Below are 12849 nucleotides of genomic sequence, written 5' to 3'. Positions count from 1 at the left end.
CTTTCCCTCCCCATCTATTTGCTTTTTCTCCACCTCTTTCTTTCTTTTTGCCTTTCTATCTCTTTCTTTCTCCCTCCCTTTCTTCCTTTCTCTCTCTCCCTCCCCCTCTCTCATCTTTTTGTTTTCTTTCTTTCTCTGTCTCTTTTTTCCTTCCTCCCTTTCCCTCACCCATCTATTTGCTTTCATTTTTTTGTTTCTCTCTCTCCCTCCTTTCCACCACTTTTATTATTTCCTTCCTGCCTCCCCATCTGGTTGCTTTGTTTCTGTCTTTCTCATTCTCTCTTTCTCTCTCCCTTCCTTCCTCCCCCTCCCACCCCATCTATTTGATTTCTTTGTTTTCTCTCTCTCTCTCTTTTGCAGTGTGAACGGGAATACTGTGAACAAGCTGTTTCCCGGTCTGTTCCGGGTCTTCTTTGCCACGACTCCCTAGCGCTTCAAATTGCCAGTGTGAACTCGGCCAGAGAGTACAATCCCCCATCTCTCAGTAAGGAATAGGGCAGCTGGCTGCAGGGAGAGAGAAAAGGAAGGGGTAGACATATTGAAGTCCACGTCATGGGAAGAGGGGCTGTCATGGTGGAAGAGTGCTCTATACCTGGCCATGCATAGAGGGTGATTGCACAGAGAGCAAGAACAGAGTAGATGGGGTGAAGCTGCGACCTGTCTCATAAGCAGTTGTAGCTTCACCCTATCTCAGAGCTAGGTTAGTGTTGTCAAGTGGTTAAGAGCAGCAGGGCTCTAATCTTGAGAACCAAGTTTGATACCCCACTCCTCCGCATGCAGCCAGCTGAGTGACCCTGGGTCAGTCAAAGCTCTCTCAGAACTCTCTCAGCCCCACCTCTTTCACAAGGTGTTTCTTGTGGGGAGAGGGAGCATGGAAGCTGCTCAGAGACTCCTTCAGGTAGTGAAGGATAGAGTATAGAACCAGCTCTCCTTCTTTGTCTAATTCTGAAAGATCTTCTTGTCAGCCCTAGTAGGGTGACCTAGAAACATGCCTGGTTATGTGGATAGGAGCTGTCTTTGTTCTTTGGGACAAACAGTGGGACCGAGTAAACATTTTATTTATTTCTTGTATTTCTTTTGCTACATGTTGAAAATATTTTCAATGAAACAAGGAACTTATCCTGCTCCCTGTTCCCAGTATTAGTCCCCATTAGTAGGTGAATGTTTTAGCTTCTCCAACCAGGCTGATGGGTCTTCTATAGTCCAAGAGCCAAACACTGAGGGACCACTTGCTGCTCTGCATATCAATATAATATTATGTATAGTATTTCTCTCCAGGTATTGTTGTTTCTAATGGTGAGAACTGGAAAGTGATGAGGCGGTTTGCACTAACCACATTAAGGGACTACGGAATGGGCAAGAAGACCATAGAAGACAGAATTGTCGAGGAGTGCCGTTTCCTAATACAGAAGTTTGAATCTTTTGAAGGTGAGTTTTGTGTAGTGGAGAAAACAATACCATTTCCATTTGGCTGACGGCCTCTATATTAACAGTAACTGTAGGACAGGTAGACGGGGAAAATTGGGCGAAGCCGTGGGTCAAAACGCGGCCGCGTGGCTTTGAGTGGGAAATTGACCAATAGAAGTGGGGCAAAGGGAGGCGCGACCGCGGCACAGCTCTTGTGTGAAATCGGTCTCAGATTTTAGATGGATGTTTGCTTCACTGGAGAGGAAACATTTCTTTCTGTTTGAAAAGCTTTATTTCTAAGGGTAAAGGGTACACAGGAAACCTACAAACAAAAGAGCTATGTAGAGCTACATTGTTACATGCTGCTGCTAGGAAAACATGGTCACACAACAATGGAGTAATCCTCCTTCTTCTTGACCCCTAGAAGGAAATCACCTGAACACAGTAACCAATGATTTAGTAAACAGACTTAGATTTTTCCCTGGGCTATCTTCCCATTGGATCTGAGCCAAGTTTCCCTTCCAGGTCAGTCTAAACAATAGCACAGAAAGGTAAACAACAGATTAACCCTATAATAGCTGGAACTTAGACCTTGCAAGCCATACATTGCTAACTCAGGTCAGGGCTTTCTTTCCTGTATTTCCGTCCTACATGTGCTCAGTGTTGAAACTCTCTCATGCCCCCCCCCATTCCCAATATTAGTCCCCATTAGTAGGTGAGTTGTTTTAGCTTCTCCAACCAGGCTGAAGTATTATCAAGATCTGTTTTTACCCTTTTTGTTTTAATTGTTGGCAGTTTCATGTAATGTTAATTTGCATATTTTTCAAAAAAGTGTGTGTGATATTTATTCTCATCTTGAGACTGTCAAACATTTGACGTTTATTCTATGTGGCTCTCATGTTAAGCAAGTTTGGTCACCCCTGGTTTAGAACATCTCTCTCTCTCGGTACAATTGGGAAGTCAGTTCCTCTCCCTCCCCATATGAACACAGTTGGGATGGGAGTGTATAGAAAAGTTCCTGCACCCCTAATTTCCCCAATACAGTGCCCTTACAGTTCAAGGTCAGTTGCACAGGCTAGCCTGATCTCGTGAGATCTCAGAAGCTAAGCAGGGTCGGTCCTGGTTAGTACTTGGATGAGAGACCACCAAGGAAGTCCAGGGTTGCCACGCAGAGGCAGGCAATTGTAAAACACCTCTGTTTGTCCCTTGCCTTGAAAAACCCATGAGGTTGCCATAAGATAGCTGTGGCTGAACAACAATTTACATACACAGAGAGAGGCCGAGTTCAGACTGGCAGTTTGGCCCGGCAGCCAAACATTTCAGGAGCTTTTCATAGAGTTTTCCCTCCGACGATCGGGGCCACGCCCACAACGTGATCGATGTGGTTGCGTCACCTCTGGTGACGCAGCCACGCTGCACTTCGAGGGGCGGAGTTCCCCCCAGGGCCCGATTCTGCGGCGGTGGAAATCGGGCCTCCAAAGCGGGGGTTTACCCGCCCCCACCCCCACTTGGCAGCCCTATAAGAGTACCACTTCGTTGTGATGAAGGAGGGTGATCCTTATTGGCAGGGTCAGGATGGCTTTGTCCAGTTCATTCTGAGCCTGATGTTGGTGGGTTGATTTCCTTACTTGTTCCATTGAAGAGTTAGGAGTATAAAATACGTAACCAAGTTCATACAGTGAGTATGCAGACCGATTGGGCAATCCCCCTAAGTACTAATATCTATATTTTCAATCCACTCAATCGCAGCTGGAGAGAGTTCCAAGAGCTCCCTCACATCACCCTGGAATGCATAAAGCTCACATTCCTGTGACAGATGGAAAACGGTTTGGTGGGCTGCACCGCAATCTCATTCCGGTCCTGGTGTTTTGCCTCATTTAAACAATGGGTCTGCAGAACTGCCAAAGCCTGTTCACATTCTTTTAGCCATCTTCCATACTTTACGTAGGAAATAATGTGCGACGTCAATCTCATTGGTGATGATCAGATTATGGATTTTGGGTGAAACTGATTGCACCCATGTTCACAATAATTCATTCCCTAGATCAAAATTTTCTGTTTGTAGGATCTGTGCAGATCTTATTCCTAAGTGTCAGGCTCTTCATCTGAATAGTCCCGTGTCAGCCATGTCTTTGTGGATAGGCAACTCTCTGCTTTCAGTGGTTTTTTTAATTCATGAAGAAGAGCATCTTGGCTTCAGAGATGTGAGAGAGTGATGTGACACAACATGGATAGCCATCAGGTCGGACTGGGTTTCATACATCTGCTGATGGTTTTCACTGTTGTATTGAGTTGGACATCAAGATTGTGGATCTGGGGCTGCTGAAATACACTGAAGTATCATATTCCACAGTACAATACACCAACCCCAAAACTGAGAGTCTAGGTGTTGTACCAGATGCAACCCAAGTTGTACCACATACATTTTGGAAATGTTGTTTCACATGAATATTTTCTGCTAGGTTGGTAAGATGGTGTCAGTATCTCAAGGTCCTGTCCAGGGTAATGCCAAGGTACTTAGCTGTATGGTTGTGTGTAAGCTGTGTGCCATTATGGCAGACCTTCAGTTCATGGCTGGCAAGATGGTTATTGAGATGGAAACAGAAGCATTCTGTTTTTCCTGGACTTGGGATAAACCGCCATTTGTGGTAGTAGTCAGCCAATATTTCGAGGTCCTTAGTCAGTATTTCTTCAGTTCTTTTAATTGATTTGTGCCTTACTGCAATTGCTGTGTCATTGGCATAAGCAAACTTCCTAGATATCATTTCGAGGATATCAGAGATGCATAGATTGAAAAGAACTGGAGTGAGGCCCGAGCCCTGGAGTAGACCATTATCCAGTTTCTTCTGCTTGTTGATTGACTGACCCATAATTACTTGTAATGTTGTATCACTCAGCCTGTGAATTAGGAGTCAAAATAATGTTCTGCAGGAGAAAACTTGTACAGCAGACCATCCCTCCAGACTGTCACAAGGAGCAGTCAGATTGACAAAAAACGGCTGATGTCTTAAGACACTTCTGATACCCTGCCTCAATGAAAGTTGTTGAGCTGAGAACCTGGTCTTCACAACTACGAAATCCTTCTTGCTCTGTAGGGACATGTTCGTTAATTCTGTCACTGATTCTTTTCAGAATTAGCCGCTTGAGGAGTTTATAACAGGAGCTCAGAAGGGAAATAGGTCTATAACATTTCCCCCAGATGTTTTGATTTCCCAGGTTTCAGAATAGCAACTCTCTTTGCTTTCTTGAATTCTCCTGGGAGTCTTCCTGTTCTCGTTATACCAGTGAGAAACTTTGCAAGCTACTTGAATGCGCTGCTGTTGATCAGGAACTCATGCAATCAAAGCCTGGTGCCTTTCCAATCTTTGTTCAGTGCCTCTGAAATCTCATCAGCACTGAAATCCCCTGACAGCTCACAGTCTCCAGGGCAGGTGTGTCTCAAAATCTGGAGTACGTTTTAAATCCTGATTGTAAAATCTCTATCCTTCAGAGCTACCAGTCAGGCAGCTACCTGGTTTGATGTTACCTCCGAATTTCCTCGGAGCACAGGTGGGCTTGCACCTAGCTCTTTCAACAGGCTCCAGGCTTTCCTACTGGAGTGCCTGATATTCGGATTCACAATTGCTTAGGTCCACTTTTGTCTACCTACAGGGTCGAAATAATGCAGTACTTCATCTGCTACTTCTGGGTCTTTGCTGTCAAGGAAATTTTGATACAGCCTCTCGCTCTGATCATTCCAGCCTGGAATATATTCTTTCCAGTATCCTCAAGGAATGTACCTTTTGGCCATAGATAAAGCAGCTCTGACAAATCAGTGGTAGTTATTATGTTTTGGAGGGACCCATCCAAGACACCTATCCAGATCTTCTCTGAAACCTTTCCAATTCACCCTCGTCAAGTTCCATCATGGTCTTGGAAAAGACCTGATACCTGCTATTTGGATTCCTAGCTTGAGGACTACAGGTCAATGCTATGTGGGAAAGCCTCAAACATGTAACTTGGCTATTGGAATAAGGAATAACAATACTCAACTAAGCTGTTTCTAGAGCTCTAGGCAAGGGGTAGTCCCGGCCTAGTTCTGCAGGTTCTTAGTAGGCCCTCCATTCCTGCAGACTGGTAGCAGGGAGACTGAGAAGAGAAGCATTGAGTCCCTCCTACTCTCCTGATTGCTCGGAGGCCTACTGGGATAGCCTCTTAAAGAGGCAGTACACAATAGTGAGTTGGCTTTTTATCTTTGCATTTGGGAGGCACCAAAAATACCAGAGCCATACTTTGATGTGGTCCAGTCTAGAATTCCCCCTTTGCACACGGCAGAGTATTCTGTTTCAGCACGGAATGAATGATAAATGCTAGCCAAGCATATGCCAGCCAATACATGAGCAACAAGTGATGCTGATGTCAATTCCATAGCGTAATGTTTTCATTGTAATATTTGTTCTATAGGAAAACCATTTGAGACGACTACAATCATGAATGCAGCTGCTGCCAATATTATAGTGTCCATAATACTCGGCAAGCGATACGAATACGAAGACCCCACATTTATAAGATTACTGAACTTGTTCGATGAAAACATACGGCTCATGGGAAGTCCCTCAGTCCTGGTAAACTATCTAAAATCTGATCTAAAAATGGTTGAAATACCAGTACAAACAGTACAGGCAGGGCTATGTACATGTTCATGCCTTTAAAGATCCCCGGCACAAACTCAGGACTTCATAGCAGAGACAAAACGTGTTCTGAGAGGTTTGCAACTTTTTTGAAATGTTTAGGAAAATATATGGAGCAGTCCTTTCAGAACTGAACCACTTTAGGTGTGTCCAGGGCCCCAGGCAACACTTGTCGCTTGCTGCTTCTTGAAACAGTGGTGAGAGAAAGGTTTAAAAAGATGTCAATGTCGCACACAGGGTGATATTGTGTGATTTTGCCTGGAAACGATTCCATAGCATGTGCAATGCCAGCAACAAAAAAAACCCCATGTCCCCGTTTCTAATCTGCCGCTGTTTGCACAGCCTGGTAACCCTCATCACTGCAATCCTTGGAAATAGGCTTGCCAAGTCCCCCCGGGGGGCGGGGAAACCCCTGCCCCAGAGGCCCGTTCCCCGCCGCCAGCAGATCGGGCCCCGGGGGGGAACCCCGCCCCAAAGTACGTGACGTGCACGTCACCCAAAAGTGACGCGACCACGCCAGGCACGCTGGGGGCGGGGCCACGGTCACCCGAGGGGAAACTCTATGGTTTTCCCTCGGTTGGTCGTGGCCCCGCCCCCAGCGTGCCCGGTGTCATCGCGTCACTTCCGGGTGATGTGGTTGTGGGGTGCGCACGCACTCAAGGAACGACCCAGGAGTCCCCCAGGTCGGCAGCAGGTAGGACTTGGCAACCCTACTTGGAAACCAGTGACAGGGTTTGGGTGGTACGGCACGATGGGAGATTTTCAAAACACCTATGAAATTCCTGCCTCAGCAGTAGGATTGGGGGGATTTCTTGATCTTTTCCTTTCTCATATTGTATTCTTTTAGCTGTACAACATGTTTCCTGCTCTGGGCTTTCTTTCTGGTGGGCGCAAGACTGTCCTTAAGAACAGGGATGAAGTGCTCGACTTCATACAGGCCACCTTCCTAGAACACCTCAAAGAACTCGACGTGAACGACCAGAGGAGCTTTATCGATGCTTTCCTAATCCAACAGCAAGAGGTAAACATGCCGATAATCACAGGTGAATTTTTCCTCAACCATTGATTTAAAGGCGCTTTGCACGTGAATGCCAGGCCAGCTGGCAAGGAATCCCGCTTGGGGGAAGGGGGAGGAGCCCTTCAAACTAGCTGGGACTTCCACGATACATATATATATTACTCTGCTTTCTTCAGTTCCCCAGTTGTCTTTCCCCTTATGTCTCTGCAACAAAAAAGGCTTCACTAACTTTTTTACAAAAAACCATGAAGTTGAGGATTCAGAAAATGGAACAAATTGCACCTTTCCTGGGTGGATAGAATAAATCTAATAAAAATGTTTATTTTCCCTCACTACCCTTTTTATTTCGAACCATACCTATAGGGTTTCCCAAAAAAGAATTACATTCTTGGCAAAAAAAAAAAAAATCACAAATTTTCCATGCACAAATAAAAAGCACAGAATCCTATTTCATACTTGTTAAGTACGAGACTCAACGCAGCTTTGAATGAACAGTGATTCAGCTTTATTAGAGATGAAGAACGAAGACAAAAGACTGGAGCAACAGGCTCCTTTTTAATCTGTCTGGGCTTAGATAACCACGCCCATATGTCAAATGACAGCCAATAGTATTTACAGGATAAAGACCAATCATTAGGCTTCCCTCCATACTTTCCACTTCCCTGATTGGTGGACTTAGGTGGCAGTCGGCAGACCTTGCGTTGTACTCCCCTCGAACCCTAGGGCTTGCAGACTTTGGAGACGATGGCGGTGACCTCTTCTTCGCTCTGCAGACCCTGGCCAAATGGCCTCGCTTGTCACATGCTCGACACACAATGTCTTTGGTCCAGCAATGATCCCGATCGTGATTCCCGCCACATCCGGCGCAGGCTCGCCGAGGTGCAATCTTCACTGGGGTCCGCTTAAGCCTTGCAGCTCGGATCTTGTGTACATCATCGAGCGCACTCTCAGATTCGCTCGCTGGCTTTTACCAGAGAACCTATCGATTGGGGCTTGTTGAATCAGTAAATGTAATTTAAAAATGGATTAGGCAGATTAATCATAATAGTTCTATCATTAGTCCTGGTCTTCTCAAAGCCTTTACTCTCACTAGAATGAATGCACATTCAACAATGTATATGAGAGGCAGCTTTTTGCATCTTTCCTCCTCTAACAGGATTTGCTCCTACTTGCTTGGTCGAATAGATACAATTTCTCATATTTTATTTGAACTTCCTGTCTATTTAAACATGTTTCATTTTACTGTGGTCGGTGGGTTTCCACTATTCTGTTCCAAGCAGGGTGGTCCCATTTCAGATCAAAATCCTAATACAATTTAGGATGTTACAAAAAAAAAAATCTTCCTCTTCTCTTTTGAGAAATAAATAGAGATTGCAAATAAAATTTCAGAATGTTATACTGCTCAAGGCATTGAGCCATAAAGCTTTAATTGGACAAAGAAAAGGAAAGGAATGCTTTCTTTCTTTTTATCTCCCAGGAAAAGAACAGGAACCAGAGCAACGGATTTTTTCATAATGAAAACCTAAAAGCTGTGGTGGTAGACTTATTTGGCGCTGGCATGGAGACCACTTCGACTACTTTGCGTTGGGGCCTGTTGCTGATGATGAAGTACCCTGAAATTCAGAGTAAGTCCTTTCCATTGGTTGGTTTCCATTATTCTAGGATATCTGGATTCCAGTTATGCACAGAGGTAAGAACGGGGGGGGGGGGGGGGCCTGAGACTGCTGTTGAATGTTACCTGAATGAGGAAGCACCAGTGAGCTATACTTCATGTTTTTCACCATCTGGTGTAATGTTACAGAAGGGGTGGGTTGAATTCCACGGGGAGGATGGACTACAAGCTGAAATAAATAATAAATAATAATTCTCTTCTAAGGTTGCATCTGTTTTTCCTTTCCCCAAGATCCCAATCATGTTTAGAGAAATGGGTTTGGGCAGGGTTCTTCCACACATCTGCCCTTCCTCTGCATTTTCCCAGTTGTGGAATCAGTTATGTGGCTAGCAACATGCTTTCTTAAAAGATTGGAAGCTGGGAATTCAGAAAACCTGCTTGATCTATCATTATAATGGCATATCAATACGGTCATATTCTAGTGCCCTTTAAAAAAAAGGGACTTGTCTTCGAGGGGGGGAGAAGCAGCCAGCGAAAAACATCTGGAAGTGGGTAGCAATAGGAGGGACAAAGAACACTGAGAGAAATATTACGCACAAGGAAACAGGCGACTGGAAATCAGCTTCCAGAAATAAGATAGGGGTAAAAGTGCTCTTGAAAGGACTGGGGAAAAACAAAAACCCAAATTGAAAACTAAAAGCAAAAACAATCCATGCAGAAATCAGAGGGTAAACTAAAGCATTATGGGGCCAAAACCCATGAAAAAAGCCCATGTGGAAAAGCCCAGGACCGAGATACCATTCTAAATCAGCTAGCTGAACTTGGATGCAGGGGTCATTTTGTAGAAAAAGAGATGCAAGAGCTCATTAGCATAACTTATTAGCATAACTTATTTGCATATGCCACACCCCCTGACGTCACTGGAAGTGTGTCAGAAGGCAACACCCACTGCTCAGGATCCACTGGACTGTTTTGGATTGCTAGCTATTCGTAGCTTTCCAGAGTGAGAAGTATGGAGCATTGTCAGCCTATTTCTAAGAAGGCTTTCAGCCAGATAGATATGAAATGCTGAAATGCACCCACTAATAGAGAGCTACCAGCCAACAATGTGAAATGGAGAGCAAATGCCAGCCAACGACGGCTGATATCTCTACTAGGCGTACATCATTTCTAGGTGATGCTGATATTCCTCGCCCCGTTTTGGCACATTCTTTCTCCTGCCAGACAGCTGAGTGGTGGTGGGCAGTGTTCCCTCTAAGCTGAGTTAGTGTGAGCTAGCTCACAGTTTTTTAGCCTCTGGCTCACACATTTTTGTCTTCGCTCAGGGAGGATGGTACCAGAGCAAACTAATTTATGCAGCAGCCAGATCACCTGCTCACAGCTTTAACGCTGGTAGCTCACAAAATAGAATTTTTGCTCACAGGACTCCACAGCTTAGAGGGAGCATTGGTGGTGGGAAGGGCCCACTGGGGGTGTGGGACGGGGGAGAACCCTACATGGGAGGTGAAAAGTGCTTTCAAGTCACAGCTGACTTATGACAACTCCAAAGGGTCTTCAAGGCAAGAGACATCCAGAGGTGGTTTGCCACTGCCTACCTCTGCATCACAACCCTGATATTCCCTGGACGACTCCAATCTATTTACTAGCCTGGGCTGACCCTGCTTAGCTTCTGAGATCTGATCAGATCAGGCTAGTTTGGGCGGTTTTTTTACACCAATTCAAAACATTGACAAAGCATATTCCAAACTGCCTTAGACAAACCCCATTTCTTTGCCAGCCATTGACATATTTATCCATTTATTCCTATCCTTCTATATATATTTTGTTAACAAATCTGGAAGAGCCTTCCACCAGCTAATCAGAAGGCTTGTGGGCAAAAGATACAGGATGGACAAAAGAAAATAGTCTTCCCTCAGCAGTAATGAAATGGTGAAATTTAATGCCAGTTGCTATGGTGGAACACAGGTGGCGTTAAGAGGCAGGCAGAGAGGCCCAGCAGTGCCCGACCGGCCATGGTGACTGAAGGGAACTGAAGTCCCTCTGGAGGCAGCCAGTCTGGGAGGCAAGGCCAGGAAAAGAATTTGGCTTCTGTGCTGTGCCTGCAGTGTGTGTGTTTGTGTGCACGTGTGCGGGGGGTGGAAAGCTCCCGGCTCCCTCCTCCTCCACAGCGCGGCCCTCGGGGGAGGCGGCTGAGTGTGTCTGTGTGCAGGAGGGTGCATCTTATGGAGCCTGCAGCCAGATCAGAAAGATCGTGGGGAAGCCTGCAGCCAGATCAGAAAGCAGGGACTTCATGGAAAGAGAGCGGGTCCAGGCAGGAAACTTACAATTCCATGGTGGCAGCGTGGTGAAGCGGGTCCCGGCCAAGTAGGAGGAGATCGTACAGAGGAGGAGGGAAGGCTGCAAGCGAGGAGTGAGTGCTGTTGCTGGCTGTGTTATCACCGCGCTGATTGGAGAAGAGTTTGTAGTAGGCGGCGTTTCTTAGTAGACAGCGGGGACAGCAGTGTGCATGCGCATTAGTCTCCATTCAACGGCTGGGCTTGTCTGAGGTACTATGAATGCTGGCTGCAGGGGGCACAATTCCTCCTCTAAAAACTAGGTGCGTCTTATGGTCAGGTGCGTCTTATGGAGCAAAAAATACGGTACATTAAACAGTAACGTGGAAGGTGGCAAATATGGAGAATTTGCCTGATCTCCCTGACAATCGGAATAAAATATTTCCAAATTATCTTTCCCACTCCTTTGTAAACTTTGTGCACCAAAAGGTCACATGGGCCAGAACTTCAACAGATATATGGTGACAAGGACAAACCCGTTCATCAAACTGAGTGCTATGAAAGCAGCCCTTCACTACCGGCAGTTGTAAAATGTCTATGCGAGATTGAGTCAATGCCTTCCTATGCTCAGTAAAGAGCAGATCATCAAAGTAAGCTGGAACAGTTAAAGGGACAGAAAGAAGTTGCTTGTATAAAGAAGCTGATCTCAGGATTCTCACTAATTCATACCTAGTGGTCTTTGTTTAATTAAGTGCCTGGCTTTAAAGAGATTAAAACTCTTTGGGTATTTCTCAAAGCCGCTAAAGGCGGCCGCGCGTTATTTTGCTCCGGGCCAAACTGCCACGCTTTCCCCCCACATTTTACGGCCTGTGTAACCGGGACCTCTGTATGAATTCTAGTGGGTATAAATCCCCAAATCCCCAAACCCCCAAACTGGGGCACCATATACCAATTGGGGGAGTACTTTAGATTTAAAATTTTTCAACAGGGGGGGGACCAACAAACCTCCCCTTGCTCTTTAAAATCTAAATATAGTCACCACTCTTTCTAGCTTGTTTTTGGTATGTTCAATACGTGCTGACCTAGAACCTGATTGATAAAACACTAACTCTAGAATTTAAAAGAAGTCTAAAAGGTTCCCATCCATCATCCACTTGTGTCCTTGTGTCTGCTAGTTGGAGGCCATAATCTCCGTTTTATCATAATTGACATGAAGTCCCTTTACAATATAAACTGAATAGGTTCCACAATCTTCACAGATGCCCTCCACCTGAGTGATTGCACATCATTGCATTCCCATGATCACAACTCGGTTCCTGGGCTGCCATTCCTGCGACCGTGTGGCCCGGGGGCCGCCTTTGCCCCCCTGCAGGAGGAAGACAGGGAGACGCGGCAAACGCCGCATCCGGGGCTGAACAGGGGGCGGGGCCGGCCCCCGCTTCCTCCTTCAGTTTGCGCCCAAATGCTCGGCCCACCCTCCCACCCTGCTGGCGGTATAGGCTTTGGCTGGTCACCCTTTATGGGGGCCAGGTAGGAATTTTTCGCCCCTTCCCAGATTGGCCAAGGGAGGGGGTGTTTTCGCCTACCTTATACTGCAGCTGAGGTTGGAAAAATTGGCTTGGGTGGGGCTGAGTTTAAATAGGCGGTCACTTTAGATGGCAGGAAGTTGGTTTAACAGATTGTGGCATGGTGACCACCGGCAGTAACCCCGCTTGGGGCATAGGGGTCTTGCCAGTACAGTCTTTGGGCCCTGCGGCTCGGGGCGGGGAAAGCAGACTGCCTAGATGATTGCCCGGGATTATCCTCTCTTTGAGCCTTGCGGCTCGGGGGCTCTGGCTTGTCCCGGACAGTTATCCACTTGCCGTGCTG

General features: G+C 46.1%; 1 protein-coding gene across 1 annotated transcript in view; it reads left to right on the top strand.

Moving 5' to 3' along the window:
• Positions 1–12849, top strand: part of LOC107112853 (cytochrome P450 2K1-like) — a 30363-nt gene that overhangs the window by 12418 nt on the left and 5096 nt on the right. The window contains 4 exon segments of the mRNA XM_015414052.1: positions 1279–1428; positions 5851–6011; positions 6925–7098; positions 8573–8720. Coding sequence (XP_015269538.1) covers positions 1279–1428; positions 5851–6011; positions 6925–7098; positions 8573–8720 — 633 coding nt within the window.

The sequence above is a fragment of the Gekko japonicus genome, unplaced genomic scaffold (genome assembly GCF_001447785.1).
Source record: "Gekko japonicus isolate JY-2015 unplaced genomic scaffold, Gekko_japonicus_V1.1 scaffold3091, whole genome shotgun sequence".
In the NCBI taxonomy this organism is placed as follows: domain Eukaryota; kingdom Metazoa; phylum Chordata; class Lepidosauria; order Squamata; family Gekkonidae; genus Gekko; species Gekko japonicus.
The sequence above is the reverse complement of the archived record's forward strand: the minus strand, read 5'-3'. Positions and strand labels throughout refer to the sequence as shown.